This window comes from Stigmatopora argus, chromosome 23, assembly GCF_051989625.1.
Source record: "Stigmatopora argus isolate UIUO_Sarg chromosome 23, RoL_Sarg_1.0, whole genome shotgun sequence".
NCBI lineage: Eukaryota > Metazoa > Chordata > Actinopteri > Syngnathiformes > Syngnathidae > Stigmatopora > Stigmatopora argus.
In genome coordinates this window covers 1,418,226-1,439,252 of record NC_135409.1, presented here as the reverse complement: position 1 = coordinate 1,439,252, position 21,027 = coordinate 1,418,226, and the positions used below count along the sequence as shown (strand labels likewise).

General features: G+C 44.3%; 1 protein-coding gene across 7 annotated transcripts in view; it reads right to left on the bottom strand.

The window, feature by feature from the left end:
- LOC144068938 (proline-rich transmembrane protein 4-like) overlaps positions 1 to 21,027 on the bottom strand; it is a 40,726-nt gene that overhangs the window by 13,933 nt on the left and 5,766 nt on the right. Inside the window, exons 1-4 of one of the 7 annotated variants that reach the window (XM_077593901.1) lie at positions 14,729 to 14,882; positions 13,932 to 14,359; positions 10,610 to 10,750; positions 5,780 to 6,623 (exon numbers count right to left, since the gene is read on the bottom strand). In XM_077593901.1, coding sequence (XP_077450027.1) covers positions 5,780 to 6,623; positions 10,610 to 10,750; positions 13,932 to 13,967 — 1,021 coding nt within the window. In that variant the 5' untranslated portion in view covers positions 13,968 to 14,359; positions 14,729 to 14,882. Of the gene's footprint in view, positions 1 to 5,779; positions 6,624 to 10,609; positions 10,751 to 13,931; positions 14,887 to 21,027 lie in introns of those variants that run through there. The other 6 variants (XM_077593899.1, XM_077593904.1, XM_077593905.1 and 3 more) reach the window with 6 other exon arrangements.

Below are 21,027 nucleotides of genomic sequence, written 5' to 3'. Positions count from 1 at the left end.
AATGAGGGCGGTGGAGGGAGTGGTTAGCGCGTCGGCCTCACAGCTCTGGGGTCCTGGGTTCAAGTCCAGGTCGTTCCAACTGTGTGGAGTTTGCATGTTCTCCTGTGTGGGTTTCGTCCGGGTACTCTGGTTTCCTCCCACTTTCCAAAAACATGGATGATAGGCTGATTGGACACTCTAAATTGCCCCCTAGGTATGGGTGTGAGTGTGCATATGGTTGTCCGTCTTCTTGTGCCCTGCGATCGGTTGGCCACCGATTCTGGGTGTCCCCCGCCTCTGGCCCGGAGACAGCTGGGATTGGCTCCAGAACCCCCCCCCCGCCCCGCAACCTTAATGAGAATAAAGCGGTTCAGACAATGAGATGATACTATGAATGAGCTATAAAGTGCCTGTCAGGCAGAACAACCCCGTGGACGGGATCGGGCCTGCTAGCGGGCTGCAGGCGGCACCTTTGACACCCCTGGTCGAGATTTTAAAATCCATATGTAGTCCTTCTAAATGGATAAAAAATGTTTTATGGTTGTTAAAATGCCAACATATCCTTCAGCATCCGTAAACTATTGACCAATGCCGTAAGGACGCCTACACAATCGGGTCATATTGAAAAGACTCCATTTTAAAAGCAAAGCCTGTGAGACATGTGCTCCTTGCAGTCAACTCCAGGATGGCCAGTAGCTCTCATACCAATAATCACTAAGTGCTTTGAAAAATTGGTTCAGAAAAAAATAAAAGCCTGTCTTCCCCTCATCCACGACCCGCATCAGTTTGCATATTGGCTGAAGAGATCCACCGAAGTTGGAATAACCACCGCTCTCCACACCGCACTGAGCCATCTTGATAAAAGAGGGAGCTATGTCAGAATGATCTTCATCGACTACAGCTCAGCCTTTAACACCATCAGACCGGGCATTCTTATACCGAAGTTGGCCAATCTGGAGCTCCCACCTTCCACATGCTCCTGTCTTAAAGACTTTCCGGTCAACCTACCATGTGAAGCTGGGTCGCCACCTCTCATCTGCCCGAACACTCAGCACTGGCTCGCGCCAAGGCTTTGTGTTGAGTCCACTACTCTACTTGCTCTACACACACAACTGCAGATCCACGCACCCTGAGAACATCCTTGTGAAATTTGCGGACGATACAATGGTGGTGGGGATGATCACAGGGAAGAATGAGAAGGCCTACAGAGATTAGGTCCTTAGACTCAGCAAGTGGTGTGCTCTCAAAAACTTGGCGCTAAACGTCTCCAAAACCAGAGAAGTCATCCTGTACAGTGGTACCTCTACGAGCAGCTCTACCTACGAGATGCTCGAGATACGAGGAAAATTTCGAGCAAATAATTAGCTCTAGATACGAGAAACATTTCGAGATGCGAGAAATCCAGGTGGCCATGACATGAGAGGCTGTTTATCATTGTAGCGCACTGTCTTTTTTGCCGCATCTCTCGTGTATAACATATCTACGAGCACTGAACGGTTTCTTCACACGAGTTTCTCCTACACATGGACCAGAAAACGCACAACACGCATGCGCGGGCAAAAAGAGGGCTTTCTGGTTAATAATAATAATAATAATAATCGGACATAGGCCCTGTCGTCATTCACAACACAAAAAAGCCTACTTGTCATCACACGCAGAAACTGCGTGTGACGAAATTGATGGTGCTTCTCCATAAGCTACGTTTACTCGGCAAAAGACCTAAATAAGTGTAAGTTACGGACTTGTAATTTGGCATTCTGCTGTTGTAGATACAGGTCGCTTACCTCTCGCTTACCTCTCACTGTCTTTCACTTACCTTACTTCAGTCAGCTAGTAGGAGGCAGATCACCACCCAAACATCTTTTCATATTACCGCAGAAGGGAATGTGTGTTATGTTACCGCAAGTTTAGATTTCTGATGGATGTGGGGAAAAAACTGTCCTTAAGCCTATTTGTCCGTGCTTTGTGGGACCTATAGCGTCTGCCAGAGGGCAGCAGCTGGAACAGATTGTGACCAGGGTGGTAAGGGTCCCCTATGATGTTCTTGGCTCTGCTGAGGTAACGAGGGCTGGCAATGTCTTCCAGTGAGGGCAGAGAGCAGCCGACAATCCTCTGGGAATGAAGTATACTCGTGCACACAACACCGATAGCCAATGGCACCCTTTCTCAGAATAAAACTTAATTACCCACAATCAATACGTGGGTAGGCTGAGCTGTTTCCTGTTTTTCCTTCCTTAGCCTGTTAGCTTCCGCGATCGCTCATTCAAGACTACTTCTCGTTGGCAAGTGGTTGTGCATTATCCTATTGTGAGGACATTTGTGTGCATCATTTTGGGAATATTTTGAAGGCAATACAACAGCAAACACTCCATCGATAGCAAACGTGAGGGTGGAGGCGTGGCAAACAGCTACCACCAACTTTCTGGTGACCTTCTACCGGTCTGCCATAGAGAGCATGCTGACCTACGCTTACGCTGTATCAGTGTATCAGTATACTTCTGTTGACCACTTATTTATCTATTACTATTTCGTGATTATTTTTATCATTACTATTTAGTGATTATTTATTTATCCTTACTATATATTGATTTTCTATGTGTTTGCTTGTTTGTTGTTGCATCCAGACTCAGCGAGTGGTGCAACGAGGCACTGAACGTCTCCAGAACCGTGGGACTCATCCTGGACTTCAGATGGAACAAGCCCGCTTCACTTTGCTGACCTCACTTGGACTACCGTAATTACTCGAATATAACGCGCACTCGAAAATAACACGCAGGTCATTTTGGGCCAAAAAAATCTGGAAAAACGCAGTACTCGAATATAGTGCGCACCTAAAATTTCCCGCTGACGAAAATCACAATCTGTTCCAGCTGCTGCCCTCTGGCAGACGCTATAGGTCCCACAAAGCACGGACAAATAGGCTTAAGGACAGTTTTTTCCCCACATCCATCAGGAATCTAAACTCGCGCTAACATAACACACATTCCCCTCTGCGGTATATGAACAGATGTTTGGTTGGTGATCTGCCTCCTACTAGCTGACTGAGGAAAGGTAAGTGGAAGACAGTGAAAGGTAAGCGCGAGGTAAGCGACCTGTATCCTCAACAGCGGAATGACAAATTACAAGTCCGTAACATACACTTATTAGGTCTTTTGCCGATTAAACGTAGCTTATGGAGAAGCACCATCAATTTCGTCACACGCAGTTTCTGCGTGTGATGACAAGTAGGCTTTTTGTGTCGTGATAATGACGACAGGGCCTATGTCCGATTATTATTATTATTAGAAATCTTACCTTTTTTTCTTCGTTTCACGATTGTTTTGTTCAAACAAATTTATTCATTAGAATCCTTCAAATGAAGAGTTCCTCTCTCTCTTTGTCTGTCCTCTTGTTATGATCGCGCCGCGTCGCTGGGTCGTCGCAGCGTGATCGAGGGCATCTGTTACGGTCGCGCCGCGTTGTGCGACGCGACCGTGGATGTAGGTAGACCCAAATACAGGAAGCAGGAGAGGACGAGGCATTCAGCGTGATACGGAGTCCTTTAATGAATCAACCAAGGCGTGGAAACAAACGTGGCCGCATGCGGCGCGCATACGGACAGAGGCAACAGAATAACGACAGCTAGCGACCGCTAGCAACCGCTAACAACAGTCAATGATAGTCAACGATAGTGAACGATCCGGCGACGTGTGATGACGCGTTGCTACTTAAATACAGGAAACGAAAGGAATCAATGGATTGGCTACAGCCGGTATGCGTCAACTTCCTCTTCCTCCCACAACACATCATCCGATTGGCTTTACGAGATGACGTAAAATCCGTGCGTCGGCTGTACGAGATGACGTAAAATCCGTGCGTCAAAGTGAGTTTGACAATGCTTTTTTCGATCGAAAATTTGTAATTTATTTTAGTTCTTGATTATAACACGCACCCCCAACTATTGGAATTAATTATATAGCAAAAACCTGCGTGTTATATTCGAGTAATTACGGTACTTATATATTAATTTCTTATTTATTGATTATTTATTTGTCTGTCTGTTGCTGTTTGTGCACTAAGTGGTGAAAGCTTTAAATCTCATTATACTTGTATAATGACAATAAAAAGCATTCAATTCAATTCACTACTTGGTGAAAGCTTTAAATCTCATTATACTTGTATAATGACAATAAAAGCATTCAATTAAATTCAAAATGCTTTCCTGTGTATATTATTAGCATCCTCCTATGTTGTTTTATACTTTATGATGGATTTCCCTGCAAGGAGTTTCTTATCTTGGTGAAAGCATTATACTGGGTTCAGCGGAGTGCTTGGCAGGATTTGTGTAAAACTGCCAAAAGGCAGTGGGGCAGAATGTGAGGCACATGTTCCTGCGTTGGTGAACAGTGGCTGGAGCCGCAAGCTGTGGACGCTTACGCTGAGTGTGCGCTCGGAATACTGATACACTGGTTCCCCTCCCCTTCCCTCTGCTTTATTGTATTCGAGTGGAAACATGGAGCAATCCTGCAGTTTGCCATCACTTTGACAGTGTACTGTAGGAATCAATGCATGTTCTGATAGCACAACATAACACACATACTAACATTATTTTGGTGAAATCAGATTACAAATCGCTTGTGAACGGCAGGACCCAAAGTGCCCTGGTCTACTTTCCGGTCGTTAGCAGGAAATTAGTAGTGTCCACGGAGCCCAAACTCCCCTTCTCCCGCAGGCTTGAATTAATCGACTGATCAGATTCTGGACTAACCTCTGACCTGACATGATGGATGTGTCTATATCTGGAGTAGGTACTGATCCTGATTATTAAGCATCAAGGTGGGGGATGGGCCACAGAGATAGATTTTCTATAAAGATACCCATTTTGTCTTGGCCTTTTTAGAACCTCTATGAGAGCATGTTGTATAAATGCACCAAAATTAACTATGTCCTCTGCAGCAGTGTTTCCCGACCACTGAGCCGCGCACGGCACACTGGTGTGCCATGAGCAATGGTCAGGTGTGCCGCGGGAAATTGCAAGAAGTTATACAATGTAATATTCAGAGAGAAAAATTAATATAAATATAACGAGATTTAAATTGAACTATTACCATGTTAAAATCAAAATATGATGAATGTTACATTATAGATTATACTATTACAAGATTTGAATTGTGAAACAATCATTTCGTTGCTTATTTTTCTCTAACATGAACCGGAAGTTGTTTGGTTTCTAGGGCATCGACTTTTGGCAAAGTAACATCTGTGTGAGAACATTTTTTGCGTGATATTAGATTTACGTAATATTTCGAGAAAAGTCTTAAAATTATGTGATTAAAAATATTACATTACATCATTCGAACCGAAAGTTGTTCAGGGTCCGCAAACATCAACTTTTGGTGACATTAGGTCAGTATGAAAAATTAGAATTTGGAATAATTTTGGAGGTTTATATGATTCTTACTGATAAAACTGTGGTGAGGATGACTATTGTTAATATAGGCGACAGAGTTTTAAATTAAAAGATTTTCAGATGGTGGTGTCCCTTGAGATTTTTTAAATAAAAAAAATGCTCTGGAGATTTTAAAGATTTTATTTTTTTGAATATGAAGATGTTCTTTTGAACTTCTGAAATTATTGCTTCACTTCAATTGAGTCGGGTCTAATAGTTCTTGGCAGATTTTCAAAAAGATCTTTGACATGTCAGGAACACTTATTGATGGGCCGACCTTCTGACAGGTGACTTTTGAGCACATGTCCATGAAGGATTGGTCACTTCCATTCAATCAACCTTGCCACTATAGATTTGTCTAACCTTGCTTACCTCTTGATATCGGGCTTGTAACTTTTCTGCTGGCGGCAGTGGTTGTAATCACCTCCAAACTTGTATTGTCACTCAGGTGACCTTTTGCTGGGGCTTGTGCTTTCACTGAAGTGACCTCAGAGGGCTGCAAGGTTGTTGCCATTGTGATGCTCATTCCCGGGTTTGCTCTTGTCTTCTCCGTAGGAAATGAGATTTCTGGCGACATTGTCATGGGGATCTCTTGTAAAAATATTTCGTCGCCTTTTGGGAGTTGATGGACTGTTAATGCCAGTGTTGTGCCCCATGGTAGGTATCCGGTTTGTTCCAGGGTGCTTGAGCTGGTGGGACTTTGAGTATGTCTGATATGTGTGTCAGAGGTTGGAACGAGAGTGCCATTGTCGCTTCTGCTGTGCGGAGAATTCGATGTTCCTATACCAAGACTTTCCGTGCTTAACTTGGTCATGCTGCTTAGCAGCTCCAGCGTGGAACCGGTGGGAAGTGCGGACTTTTCAGATAAATTTCCATCGCCAGACACAGATTGATCAATTGGCTCTGACGGCCCTTGGTTGCTTACGTTTAACACTGCAGACTCATCCTTGTCCCCAGCGGGATATAAAGGCAGATGGATCGGTAGTGAAGGAAGGGACGTGAGCTTGGGCAGACTTGGGGTCCACCAGTAGGAACTAAACTTTCCAGGCCGTGTTTTTTCCCCGGAAGGTGTTGTTCCCCAAACCCCCTCTTTGTCAGCTGAGGCCGGCTTGCGAACCACGAGTAAAAGACAATAGAAACACAAGGCCATGGTCCTGCTGAGGCAAAGCATGCTGTCGTCGATGCCTTGGGAATCGGTTACATGTTGAGAGTGGACCTGAAAAACAAGAACAAATACAGTGGTGCAAATAAGTATCTAGTCAACCACCAATTGTGCAAGTTCTCCGACTTGAAAAGATTAGAGAGGCCTGTAATTCTCAACATGGGAAAATCCTCAACCATGAGAGACAGAATGTGGAAAAGAAACAAATTTTAAAGAATTTATTTCCAAATTAGAGTGGAAAATAAGTATTTGGTCACCTACAGACAAGCAAGATTTCTGGCTGTCAAAGAGGTCTAACTTCTTCTAACGAGGTCTAATGAGGTCTCCACTCATTACCTGTATTAATAGCATCTGTTTTAACTCATTATGGGTATAAAAGACACCTGTCCACAACCTCAGTCTCTCACACTCCAAACTCCAAAGTGTCGAAGGACACCAGAGACAAAATTGTAGACCTGCACCAGGCTGGGAAGACTGAATCTGCAATAAGTATAAAGCTTGGTGTAACGAAATCAACTGTGGTAGCAATTATTAGAAAATGGAAGACATACAAGACCACTGATAATCTCCCTCGATCTGGGGCTCCATGCAAGATCTCACCCTGTGGCGTCGAAAATGATAACAAGAACGGTGAGCAAAAATCCAAGAACCACACGGGGGGACCTAGTGAATGACCTGCAGAGAGCTGGGACCACAGTAACAAAGGCTACTATCAGTAACACAATGCGCCGCTAACTGCACTGCCAGACATGTCCACCTGCTGCAGCCAGTACACATCCAGGCCCATCTGCGGTTCGCTAGAGAGCATTTGGATGATCCAGAAGAGGACTGGGAGAACGTGTTATGGTCAGATGAAACCAAAATAGAACTTTTTGGTAGAAACACAGGTTCTCGTGTTTGGAGGAGAAAGAATACTGAATTGCATCCGAAGAACAACATACCCACTGTGAGGCATGGGGTGGAAGCATCATGCTTTGGGGCTGTTTTTCTGCAAAGGGACCAGGACGACTGATCTGTGTAAAGGACAGAATGAATGGGGCCATGTATTGAGAGATTTTGAGTGAAAATCTCCTTCCATCAGCAAGGACATTGAAGATGAGACGTGGCTGGGTCTTTCAGCATGACAATGATCCCAAACACACAGCCAGGGCAACAAAGGAGTGGCTTCGTAAGAAGCATTTCAAGGTCCTGGACAATGTTTCCTCTAAGTTGCGCGCGTGCGCAATTGCGCACTACTCTCGTCTTCTCTGCGCAGCACAGAATATGGCGCGCACAAAATAAAATCCAAACTTTTTTCCCTCTTTCCTCATGATGGCGCCGTTCATGCGGCAGCCAGTGGCAGTAGGTCTGTTCGCTCTTATGTTTTTTGTGTTTTACAGCCCTTCTATCTTTTTTAATTACATTTTAATATTTCTTAATACATTCCTTTTTACTTTACTGTGCAAACATAAGAACAAGCGGCGAAATCAGGTGAGAACTGTCTAAATCTGCTGTGTGAGTGGTTGTGTGCGTGTGTGCGTGCGTATGTGTGATCGTTCGTCTTCAACCTACACAATGGACTATAAATGGAAATTAGCCCTCGGCTACAATCTTACATATATGTTCATTAACATGAATATATTTTTTTTATTAATGTGCTATCCATTATTAAATAAATCAAAGCAAAATCATGGAAAAATATTGCATATAAATGGAAAATGGACTCTCAAGTGACACGTTCAGCAGAAAAGTCATTTGAACGAGAATGAGAAGTGAGAAGGACAGATGTGTAAAATAAGGAATATTTAAGTCAGATTTTTGCATATTCTAATGGCATTTATGAAGATGTTTTATTCATAGATATTTTTTCATTCATTTTCTGAACCGCTTTATCCAATTTATCACTTTAATCACTACAATTTATGACTTTGGGCCAGGGGCGGGGTACACCCTGTATCGGTGGCCAGCCAATCGCAGGGCACAAGGAGACAGACATTCATACACACTCAGACCCATACCTAGGGGCAATTTTAGAGTGTCCAATCAGCCTACAATGCATCTTTTTGGGATGTGGGAGGAAAGCGGAGTACTCAGAGAAAACCCACGCAGGCCCAGGGAGAATATATAAATTCAACACAGGTGGACCGACCTGGATTTGAACCCAGGACCCCAGAGCTGTGAGGCCGACGCGAGAACCACTCATCCGCCGGGCCGCCCATTCATAGATATTAATCATTACATTTTATTATTACTAAATCATTTATGTGTAGTAGACATGCACCTGCTTACGGCAGGTGTGATACTGGTGTGTGCCCATAGCGAGCAATGATGATGTTGCTCACACTGGTACTCTGTGTGCTCAGGGAGGTTTTCTTTCTGCCCAGACAAACAAAAAATTAGAGGGAACATTAGTCCTGGAGTGGCCTAGCCAGTCTCCAGATCTCAACCCCATAGAAAATCTGTGGAGTGAGTTGAAAGTCCGTGTTGCCCAACGACAGCCCCAAAACATCACTGCTCTAGAGGAGATGTGCATGGAGGAATGGGCCAAAATACCAGCAACAGTGTGTGAAAACCATTGACCAAATACTTATTTTCTACCATGGTTTGCAAATAAATTCAAACAATGTGTTTTACTGTTTTTTTTTTCTCCAAATTCTGTCTCTCATGGTTGAGGTTTACCCATGTTGACAATTACAGGCCTCTCTAATATTTTCAAGTAGGATAACCTGCACAATTGGTGGTTGACTAAATACATATTTGCCCCACTGTATGTAAACATTTTTAGAACGCCGGACCAATCTTTTTACCAACCCTTAGGAGCAACTGATGGACTCAGCAGGTTGCAAAGCTTTGCCCGTCTGGAAAAACACCTAGAGGTATTTTAGAACCCCTCCATTAGTGGTTTCCTTACAAAACCCACTGTCATTATTTACTACAATCTGCTGTTTCACGTTCTCAGACAATATAGCTGGAGAGGTTTCTCCAAGAATAGGCACAGCGATCTTTTTCTTTGGGGCTTCAGTCAGCCGACTGTTGCCTCAGTGAAAAGTTGAGGGCACCAAAGGAATTTCCCCCCTGTGAGAACAACAACCCTTTAAAATTCCCGGCTAACTCTTTCTTTCGCTCCCACCCCCCGGCTCTAGATCTCCAGTGGGTTTATACCCTCGCATAGGCGAAGCGCCAGCGATATTCTGTCGTCGCACAATTAATTCCCCGCTAGAATTCTTTAATCCGTAATCTTTAATCACTTTGCACAATTTCTTATCCGCATGCATATTCGTTCTTTCGCCCACTGCAGTCAAAATGGCGGTCTCAATGGCAGCCGCTGAAATAACAAGGACCCTTAAAATGCCCCCAAACCAACAGGAAGTAACTTGGAAATGGCCAAAAAATCAACAGAAAATGAACAAAACACAGGAAGAAGCCCAAAAATTTCCCAAACTATAGGAAATGATCCAAAACTTACAGGAAGGGATGCAAAATGTACTCATTAACTGCCATTTAGGTTCATTTGACCCTCCTATTTAAAATGGATGCGACGTCTAGCACCGTTAAGTAAGCATTTTATGGCCAAAAATAAACTGGCCCGGCCCACATGAGATCTAGTTGTCATGAATGTGAAATGTGAAATATATTCTCTTTAGAACAAAGCCAACCTACCATGCTTCTTTTGTAACTAAATGGAATTTTACAGTAGACACCGCCTATGGAGTTTTCCACTACACCACTTATGTATTAAGGCGTGCACGTCACCGCCTATTTTTCTTACACGTGATCTTGTTTCAATAAAACCCGTCGATGTGGAAGTGGGGGTTGGGAGACCGCGAGTAGAGCGCAGGAGGATTGAACGCTCTGTTCCTCTCTCTCCGTGCCCCCCCCCCCCCCCCTACTGCAGAAGGGGTTAAAATTTCACTCCATTTGTCTTAGTGTGCTTACTTGTGTTCGACTTTATTGAATGTTCAGCGCGGACCTGACAATGAATGTGGCCCGCGAGCCAAACTGAGTTTGACACCCCTGATCTAAATGACCGTGACTATGGCCTTTCTACAAATGTCTATCACCTTGGGAATAACAATAGACTGAAGCCTGAGAGGAGGAAGTACTGGTAACGTTTTTGGTGACGTCGTGGCGTGGAAACATAGAGTTGGACCCAATGGCAATCGTCCGGACCGGCCCGTGAGGAGATGGCCAGGCGCCTTGCCCTGAACGGATTACAGAACATGAGAAGGGTCGTCGGCCGCCTTACCCTGAGAGCCACAGGCCGCCCCGTCCTGAGAGCCGCCGGCCGCCTCGTCCTGAGAGCCGCCGGCCACCTCGCACTGAGAGCCGCTGGCCACCCCGTTCTGAAAGCCGCCGGCCGCCCCGTCCTGAGAGTCGCCGGCCTCGCCAATGTTGGGCGCACAAGAGCGGGGGGCTGGGAAGGGGACATGGGAACAGGGTGCCGGAACGGAAACACAGGAACGGGGCACCGCCGGAACAGGAGCAGGGGAACGGGGCACCGGAACTGGAACATTCGGGTGGCGAGCCGGAAGGGTAACACGGGAAAGGGGCGCCGGAACAGGAGCGCTTGGGTTGCTAGCCTTAAGGGGAACACGGGAACGGCGTACCGGAATGGGAACACGGGAACGGGGCGCCGGAAGGGTAACACGGGAAAGGGGCGCCGGAACAGGAGCGCTTGGGTTGCTAGCCTTAAGGGGAACACGGGAACGGCGTACCGGAATGGGAACACGGGAACGGGGCGCCGGAATGGGAACACGGGAACGGTGTACCAGAATGGGAACACTTGGTTGGGTGGCCAGCCGGAACGGGAACACGGGGATGGGGCGTTGGAACGGGGATAACTCGGGGGCTAGCCAGAACGGGAACGCATGGTTGGCTAGTTGGTGACGTGAGTAAGGGGCTGGGAGTGGGGCTGGCGAGCGGGGAGTCGACTCGGGGGCTCGAGCGTCCAGCGACTCCTCCCTCCTCTCCCCTTGTCGCAGCATTTGCCGCCTCCTCCGGGAGGACGGCATAGCATGACTGTCGCCCTCCTTCGCGACATGGGAAAAGTCATGCCGCTGTGTCGCCCCAAAAAAACAAAGCGATATACTGGTCATTACCGTGCGGTGTTCAAAACTCCTGCCTGAGGTCTCCTGCCGGCCACCACGTGGTGGTCCATTTTAGATGGCCAGACGGCAACCCAGGTAGGGTCTGTGTGTAAGGTGTCCGGGTGAAGGCTCTCCGTGGGAAGCACCGAAGTCCAAATCGTTATGCCTGCGTTTTGCAGGTTAGCATACACAGACCCTCCCCTACTTACGAACATACGACTCACGAACAACGGTACATACGAACATGTCTGCAAATTGTGTTTATGTCGAAAAATGTTCGTAAGTTCGATTTTGTATTTTTTTCCGAGTAGTGCTTCTTTCCGCCGCTAATACGCCTGGCGCTGTGAGGGCTCAGCTCACCCAGCATCTACCTTCTTCGTTGCAATGCGGAAGTGCGTGAACGTATCTCCAGTGCGCAAAGAGCCTTTTTCATTTGTATCATTAATTATCTCGTGCATCCATTATTGAATATGGTTGATAAAAAGTGAAAGGCTTCTATTGAGGGAGTTGCAAGGAAGAGGCAAGCCATTTCATTTGAAACAAGTGGCAATAATAACGAAGCTTAATGCGCGTGAGAGTGGTGAGCGTTTCACGGGCATACAACTTGAATCGTTCCACCGTCAGTACCATTTATAAACTGAAAGATCGAGCAGCAGGACCCAAATATTGAACGTTGCACAAAGTTTGCAAATCAATTGAATGATGCCATACAGTGCTACCGCATCATTTATGATGAAAAAAGAAGAAAACTGTGCAATCGTCGTTAGATCGCTTCTTTCGGCCAGTTTCTAATACATAAATCTCTCTCTCTCTATACAATACTGTACATATTCTCTCCATTTTATTAAAAAAAAAATTCAGTACAAACCAATGCGTGTTACTTATACAAGCTTTAAACATACAAATGCACTTATATAAACCTTCAATATTCTTATATAGGCCTTAAACATACATTATAATATAAAATATAGCACTGAATCAACTTACAAACAAATTCAACTTATGAACAATCGCTCGGAACCTAACTCGTTCGTAAGTAGGGTAGCGTCTGTAGTTAACGGTTCGATGGAGCTGCTGCCAAGCCTTTATCATGGCGAAACGACTGGGCCACTCAACAAGCCAAAGTACAAAAAAAAGAAATGCGGTTCTTTTAAGATGGAATAGCTGTCGGAGTATGTGCAAAGAGAAGAACAAGCGGTGAAATTGGGTGAGAAAGGTCTCCTCTGCAAAACATGCAGCGAAGCTAAAGTTGCAAGCGAGTTTTCCGCTAGAAAAAATATTGCATATTTAAATAGAAGCGTGACTATATCAAATGAAACACTCAGCAGAAACGCCATTTGAATGAGAAGGACAGACATGAAAAATAAGGTAAAATTTAAGTCAGATTTGTGCATATTCGAGCGACATTTATTAAGATGATTTATTCATAGATATTAATCTCATCTCATTTTCTGAAATGCGTTATCCTCATTAGGGTCACGGGGGCCCTGAATCAGTGGCCAGCCGATGACAGGGCACAAGGTGATGGACAACCATGCGCACACACACCCATACCTAGGGGCAATTTATTTTAGAGTGTCCAAACCGCCTACCATGCATGTTTTTGGAATGTGGGAGGAAACCCATGCAGGCCCGGGGAGAACATGCAAACTCCACAGAGGTGGACCGACCCTGGATTTGAACCTAGGACCCCAGAGCTGTAAGGACTACGTGCTAACCACTCGTGCCACCGGGCCGCCCATAGATAATAATCGTGAAATTGTATTATAATTAGATCATTTATGGGTGGTAGACACATTCCTATCAACATCAGCCAATTGCTACCCTTATTAATGATTGTAATTCCCCTTATTAAGCGATGAAAAAACACAAATGCAACGTGGCACATATTTACTCACATGCGGCGCACTTAAAAGTCTAACATTCTCTCCAAAGTGGACGGGGTGCCTAATCAATATGCATTGAATTCAAGATTCTGTAGATGTCGCTGTATGACACTGACAGCTTGACTGTCTGGGTATATTGCTTGCTGACGGTCAAAAGGCAGACGTGTAAAAGAAGAATGCACGTGCGCATATCATGCTTAAAGCATGACGATATTAGCGGTTGACGATGACATTTTCGTCTGCTATCAGTGACGATCCGGAATAGATGGATAAAACAAGATCGGTTTTACAAAAAAACTTACTTAAAAAATCCTGTCCAAAAGTTAAGCGGCGTACACAATTTGAAATGATTAACAAAACGTCTAAAATACTGGAAAAACGTATACATTGACAGTTATGTGTACATATACCTTCTTATGGCAGGTGTGATACTGGCGTGTGCCCATAGCAAGCAATTATGATGTTGCTCACACTGGTCCTCAGTGTGCTCAGGGAGGTTGTCGGTATGCCCAGACATATGAAAAATAAGAGGCAACATTGCTTGTAACCACCGCTTTTCGTTTCACAAAGATAATATTTTTTCACCACAGACCATTTTGGCCTTCTCTGCCAAAACTTGCGTTGATAGATGCTGTAGATATTGAGTCACCGATTGATTAACTGCAAATAGGCGCTTCACTGCTCGACAAAATGAGCGAGCCGTTGCTGATGCTCAAACTGACAAGTTACGTGCATGCCGGTCAATAGTTCTGGCATGTTATTGACCGTGACTGGCAGTCCTATCCCGAAATAGCCGGCAGCCCACGCTTTGTCACATTGTGGTGTGGCACTTCTGAACCTTAAAAGAGATTGGATAGACTATTAATTCCCCCGATTGTGCTAATCTGTCGCCTCCAACAGACGCGTACACCTTATACTAGGTTTTACTTGTCTGTTCCACCCCTTAAAATGAATTTAAAAAATTAAACTGTTGATCTCTCCCAATGCTGTCAATCACTGTACCGACTCTAGAGAATCGGAAGACTAAAACGGACCTTCAAGACACTCTTGAAACGCCCCAACGTCCCCGATGGTAATCGTGGGATTTGAGCACCTTTCCGAGTCTTGCTGACATGCCCGTTATTGAGCATTGCCACTGATTGGAAGACATTGCCATGCAATGACCACCCCTCTTGTTTTGAAGTGAAACATATGCCAAGTGGCTTACCTGCAGATGTGTGGAATGAGAGCAAATTCCCAAACACGTCCGCAATGCGTTTCTTTGCGTGTTCTGCACGAAAGACTTGCCCGTCGTGTTTTGGGATAGAACCAAATATGTGGACTTGTAGCCTCCCTCCCTCTCTCGCTTCTCTGGCTCTCTGCATCCTCAGCCCAGCCCTCCCTTCCCTCTCACTCCGTACATCACAAAGACACTCGGTCACACCTCCGCGAGCAAATTATTTTCTAGAAGGTTGTTTTCAGGGGAAACATGCTCCCAGAAAGCTAAAGCTTTTTATAAATTTGAAAAAGAATTGGAGCAATATTGGTAATTTTTCAACCAAGATTTTTGGACCGTGATTTGAAGAAACCCCAATTGACGCATCTTTCACTTGCACTTTACGGCAGATCATGGGTTGTTTATTTCCTTGAATTTATGAGGGCAGCCATTTATAGTGTTCCGTCCAACCTCTCACATCCTCAGAAACTGTGTGATCTGCTGGAATGTCTCAAATATAGGAATAATCACTTGAAACCACGCCAGGGAGGCACCATTTCCTGAATGGGTGCTCTTTCCCCTCCACCTGCCTCCACCCACCAATCTGCTCAATGTGATCTTAATAACATCTGTGACCTTGACTCTCCTTGCTATTCTTGCCACGTTTACTTTTACCCTAGAAATATGCGCATTGTCTTTTCTATTATACTGCAAATTAGGCTGAGATTGATATAACTCATTCATTCATTTTCTGAACTCCTTTATCTACACTAGGGTCGTGGTGGGTGCTGGAGCCTATCCTGCCTCACTTCAGGCCAGAGGCTGGGGACACCCTGAATCGGTGGAGATGGACAACCATTCACTCTCAGACTCGAAACTAGGGGCAAATTAGAGTGCCCAATCAGCCTACCATGCATGTTTTTTTTAATTTGGGAGGAAACGGGAGTACCCGGAGAAAACCCACGAAGGCCCAGGGAGAACATGTAAAGTCCACACAGGTGGATCGACTTGGATTTGAACCCAGAGCTGTGAGGCTGACGTGCTAACCACTCAACCCACTGGGCCGCCCTGATTTCACTCTTGTGATTATAAATATAAAAGCAGGGTGGCCCGGCTTTGCTGGTCCCCCCTGCTTGTTTAGAACCAAAAGACAATTGTTGCGCTATTAAAAAATCTCTTTTGAAAAATGGTTGTTTAACAAATAAAAGATTTAGTTTACACACTTAGAGAAGGTGAAGAAATTCAACTTGCAAATGCTCAAAGCTTGAGTTTACACACTTAGAGAAGGTAAAGAAATTGGCAGTGGCTCCGTAGCCGGTAACCGGTCAAATAGTCCCAGGGGCTATTTAGCCGATAACCGGCCAAATAGCCTATATGGCCCCATATGGCTATTTAGCCAGTTTGACACTATATCTTATAACCGGCCAAATAGCCTATATGGCCCCATATGGCTATTTAGCCGGTGTGACAGTATATCTTATTTATTTATATAGTAAACCCTTACCCTCCTTTCATATTTACACAACTTTTATCAAATAATAGTACACTATCTCTGCATTATATTAATATTGCTCTGATTTGTCTTTGAGTCATCAAAACACAGGGATAATACTTTAATGTAGACTATAGGCAAAGTCAATCCATTATGATAATTGAAATTTGGCAATATTTCTCCCATTTCTAAAGCAATATGTACTCACAATAATTGGCAGTTATTGTTTATTTCATAAGTGGCAATAACATCAAATTTCAATAAGATTGGTTGAATGGTTTAGAAAATCCCCTATTCACTCAATGTTAAATAATAGTCATTAAATCCCTATTCACCTAATGTTAAAATTTATCAATTGCATGCTAATTGGGTGAACAGGAAAATTTTTTAACTGTCCATCAATCATCTTTATCAAATTTGGTGGGAAGTTTGCCACTTATAAAATAAATAATAACTGCCAAATATTGTGAGTATTTGTTAAGAATTATTGAAATTATTTTTTAAATTTCAATTCCCAAAATGAATTGACTTTGCCTACAGCTGTTTCTACTCACACTGTACTAACACTTATAGGTGTTACTTTCATGTAGACTAATTGCTTCTACCAATCAGCCACGCGGTGCGTTTAGGGCACATCATGTAAAAACAACGATTCATACATCAACTCTGCTTTCAGCTGTAACGAATAAAAGTTGAGTTGACAACAACAACAAAAACCTACAAGGTGAAGAAATTCAATCTGCGAGTAGCGAGGGAATCTTCGTGCACGCCCGCACGAACGCACGCACCCGGCCGCCCGATATCATTTCTGTGGTTGTTCTAAAGAAAGTAGGCATACACAGCACTAGTAAGTCTTATCAGTATGCCTGCTCGGGTTAAGGGCAAAATGGATGGCAATTTGGATAAAACTTCTAATAAGAAACCCAGACACTCGCAGAAGTTTATTGGTTCATATTCAACAAAACATCCCATGTTGAAGCCGTCTCCAAAAGGACGGACATTTGCGCATTGCAGAACATGCAAGTGCGACTTCAGCGTGACACATGGTGGAATTACTGACTGCACATAGAAGGACCCAAACACAAAGATAAACTTGTTTTCATTATGCTGTACTTTTTCAATATTTTGCAAATACACAATATTTAAATTAATGTAAAAACATGATAATAAAAGTTTGATTTAAATTGTCTTACGCCTATCTTTTTAAATACATTTTATATGGATTTTGCATGAATCGTATTCACACTGGAAATACTCCGGAAATGGGACAAGGGTACTCCTGAAATGGAGTCAACGGAGGTTGGCAGCTCTGCACTTTACAATTTTTCGTGACTTGTTCATGAATTGTAATTACAGCATAATGAGTATTGTAGTTTGAGAGAGTAATCATTATTTCATTTGTTGCCTATATTTTCATCACCAGTCCTCATGAGCTATTGCCATATTGGGAAAAAGGGAAAAAAATACTGACAATCTGTCACCCACACTTACAATTTTTTCACAAATTTAACATTGCTACACCATGTATTCCCCACCTAATAAGCCTAGATCAACTCGTACTTGCTGAACACTTCATGTGCTCCTTGGCACATATTCCTGTCTTATCACTTGATTGGTGTTTCTGTCCTTGGTCTAAAGCAGGGGTCTCGAACTCAATTTACCTGGGGGCCGCTAGAGGCCGAGTCTGGGTGAGACTGGGCCGCATCAGGATTTCCACAAGAAAAGCACTGATAAAACTTTCCAACGTTATCAAATATCTTTATTTTTTAACAAAAAATAATGAATTAAATAAATTAACTTAAAGATGAATAAAAAATAAATCAATCAGTAATATAAAACCAAATAATACTAATGAGCATACAGTAGATATACACTGGCTGGCTAAGTAGAGAAAATGAATTATTTTTATTCCGTTTCAAATGTCTGTATTAACAGCTCTTTAACCTTTAACTTTCTGAACTTGAATGGAACATTGAACATGAAATATTCTGAACACGGCTTCTTTTGCCTACTCCTTGCTGCTAGAGACCTGGCAGCGCTTCTTCTCACATAGTCACATTTGGCTTGAGGGAGGAAGCAGTGGAGACCCTCAGTAGAGCTTGAAGATGCTCATCAGTAAGTCTGGACCTGTACTTGGACTTATTGAAGTTCAAGGTGGAGAAGAGCTTCTCACACAAGTATGTGCTCCCAAAAAGGCACATGGTCCGCTTGAACCTTCAGGAAAGTTCAGGGAAGCTGGGGGTCAACTCTCTCAAAAATTGCCCAAGCTTGTCTGCTTCTCCACTCACCTCCCTGAACTTGGCTTTGAGTGCAGAGTTGCACTGCAGGTCAATGAGCTCCATTTGAAGCTCAGGAGGGGCATCTTGCACATCAAAGGAGAAGGGGTCCGCAAAAATGTGAAATGTGGCTTTGTGTGTCTTGAAGTCTGCAAATCTGTGATCAAATTCCTCCTGTAGCTTCGAAATGGCCTCAACATACTTCTCACCACTGAATGGTGTGCCTGTATCCACGAGAGCCTTGCATGCTGGGAAATGGCAAAGGTTTGCCTGAGAGAGCTGGGCTTTCCATAACACAAGTTTAGTGCAGAATGCTCTCACGTTGTCATAGGCAGCACTGACAAGTTGCCCCTGGCCTTGTAGCTTCTTGTTCAGTACATTAAGCTCATGTGTGATATCAACAAGAAAAGCCAAGTCCATGAGCCATTTGGGATCACTTAGCACAGGATCAATCAACTCACAAACGGCGTAGCTAGCTTTGACTGCTGCATTACTGTCTTTGGTAGCCTTCTTGAAGAGATCCTGTTGCCTCAGAAGACGTGTTTTAAGACTGGCAACCTGGTTGGCTCTCTCATCTCCCTGGTATTTTTCGTACTCCTCAGCATGTCTCATAGTACAATTACCTTTCAAATTGTATTCCTTGTGCACCGCAACTTTTTCAGTGTAAATGAGACACGTCGGGGTGCCCCTGTGTTCAACAAAGAAATATTGCACTCCCCACTTTTCTTGAAACTGTCTGTGCTCATCACCGACCTTTCTCTTCACGGCAGGCTTTGAAAGAGACATCTCTGGGGCTCTGTAATATGTTTTTCCACTTGGAATGAGTCTCGGGTTGATCTTTCACATTCAGTCGCGCGGGTTTGTGGCGCATGTGCACTTTCGCTCTCCGTTTCAATCGCGGAGATGGCTACAGACACTGACACAGGCTGGATCACGGATCATAGCGCCTCATTCAGTTCTATGCTGAGAGCAGCGGAGGAGTGTGCGCGCCGAGCGGAGTGATCGGCCTCACGGTTTCTCCTCCGCCCAGCTGATTGGAGGAATGAATGAGTGAGTGAGCGAGGCACTGGACAGCCCGGCCGATGTCCCGCCCTCCAGAGCCGTATACCTCACCGTGATTGGTTCATTCAGCTCCGAACCAAAGTTCCCTCTAATTTTTTGTTGGTCTGAGCAGAAAGACAACCTCCCTGAGCGCACTGAGTACCAGTGTGAGCGACATCATCGGTACTCGGATGATTCGCTTAAAGACGTTTCGCCGACGGACGTTTGACAGACGGGCAGGTCGCCGAATGGACGTTCCACCGAACGTTCATTCGGCCGAACGGAGGTTTCGCCGAAACGGGATTCGAACGCTCGCCCCGCCGGATCGTGTGTGTACAAGTTTTTCAACCTCGGCCCGCGGGCCATATACGGCCCGTTAGGATTTTTAATCCGGCCCGCCGCCGGTGTTTTCCAAATTATAGTAAAAATCAATGTTCGTCTACCATCAATGGCAGTCCGGGAATAAGCACTCTTGGGCAGGCAGATGTAGCAGAACCGAGCCGTAAAATGACAGCAATCGGGTCAAATCCATCCTAAAACAGCATTTAATGATTAAATACAAATACTGGATGATATCGCGATGGAGGCAAAAAAACGTCTATAGACGTCCATTCGCCAAACGGCTCAAAATGCTCTCAAATTCGGTCAAATCCAGCTGAAAACAGCGTTTAATGATTAAATACAAATACTAGTATTTGTATTTAATCATTAAACTAACAAATACTAGTACGACCTGTCCGTCTGTCAAACGTCCGTCGGCGAAACGTCTTTAGGCGAATCATCCGGTCACGACATCATCATTGCTCGCTATCGGCACACCAGTATCACACCTGCCACAAGCAGGTGCATGTCAATGTTCCCTCTAATTTTTCATGTAAAACATGCTGTAAAACAAGAAAAACATGAGTGGACAGAGCTACTGCCACTGGCTGCCACTTAAACGGCGCCATCATGGGGAAAGGGATAAAAAAAAAAATTAAAAAAAAAAAAAAAAAAAAAAATCGATATTTCATATTAAGACGGGGGCCGCAAATTATTGTCCCGCGGGCCGCAGTTGGCCCGCGGGCCGCAAGTTTGAGACCCCTGGTCTAAAGACTGACTGATGTCCTCAATACACAGGCTCGGTCTCTTGAAAGAGTTGCATGAATTTTCTGTGCATGCATTCCTCTTTGCCACGACAATAGCAGAGAAAGTTGTCATTGTGTTTTCACACTGCCACTAAGGGTTTTTCTATTTATAGTGTTGTAATGGTTACAACAGATTGCGTTGTTCTAACAGAAGGAAAACCATTTCTTACATGAATTTGTTTTTCTGCCTGTAGTTTGCATGTATTAAGGTTTATTAGCTATGTCTAAGCATTTATTTAATGTAACCGCCCCCCGATGCCCGGTTCACTGGAACAATTCGGTGTCCACATAAACAATGAGCAAAAGGAAAAGCCTAGGGTGGAGTGGTTGGCTGGTACAGCATGAATGGGTGGGTTTCCAGCTTCTGAAGGGGGG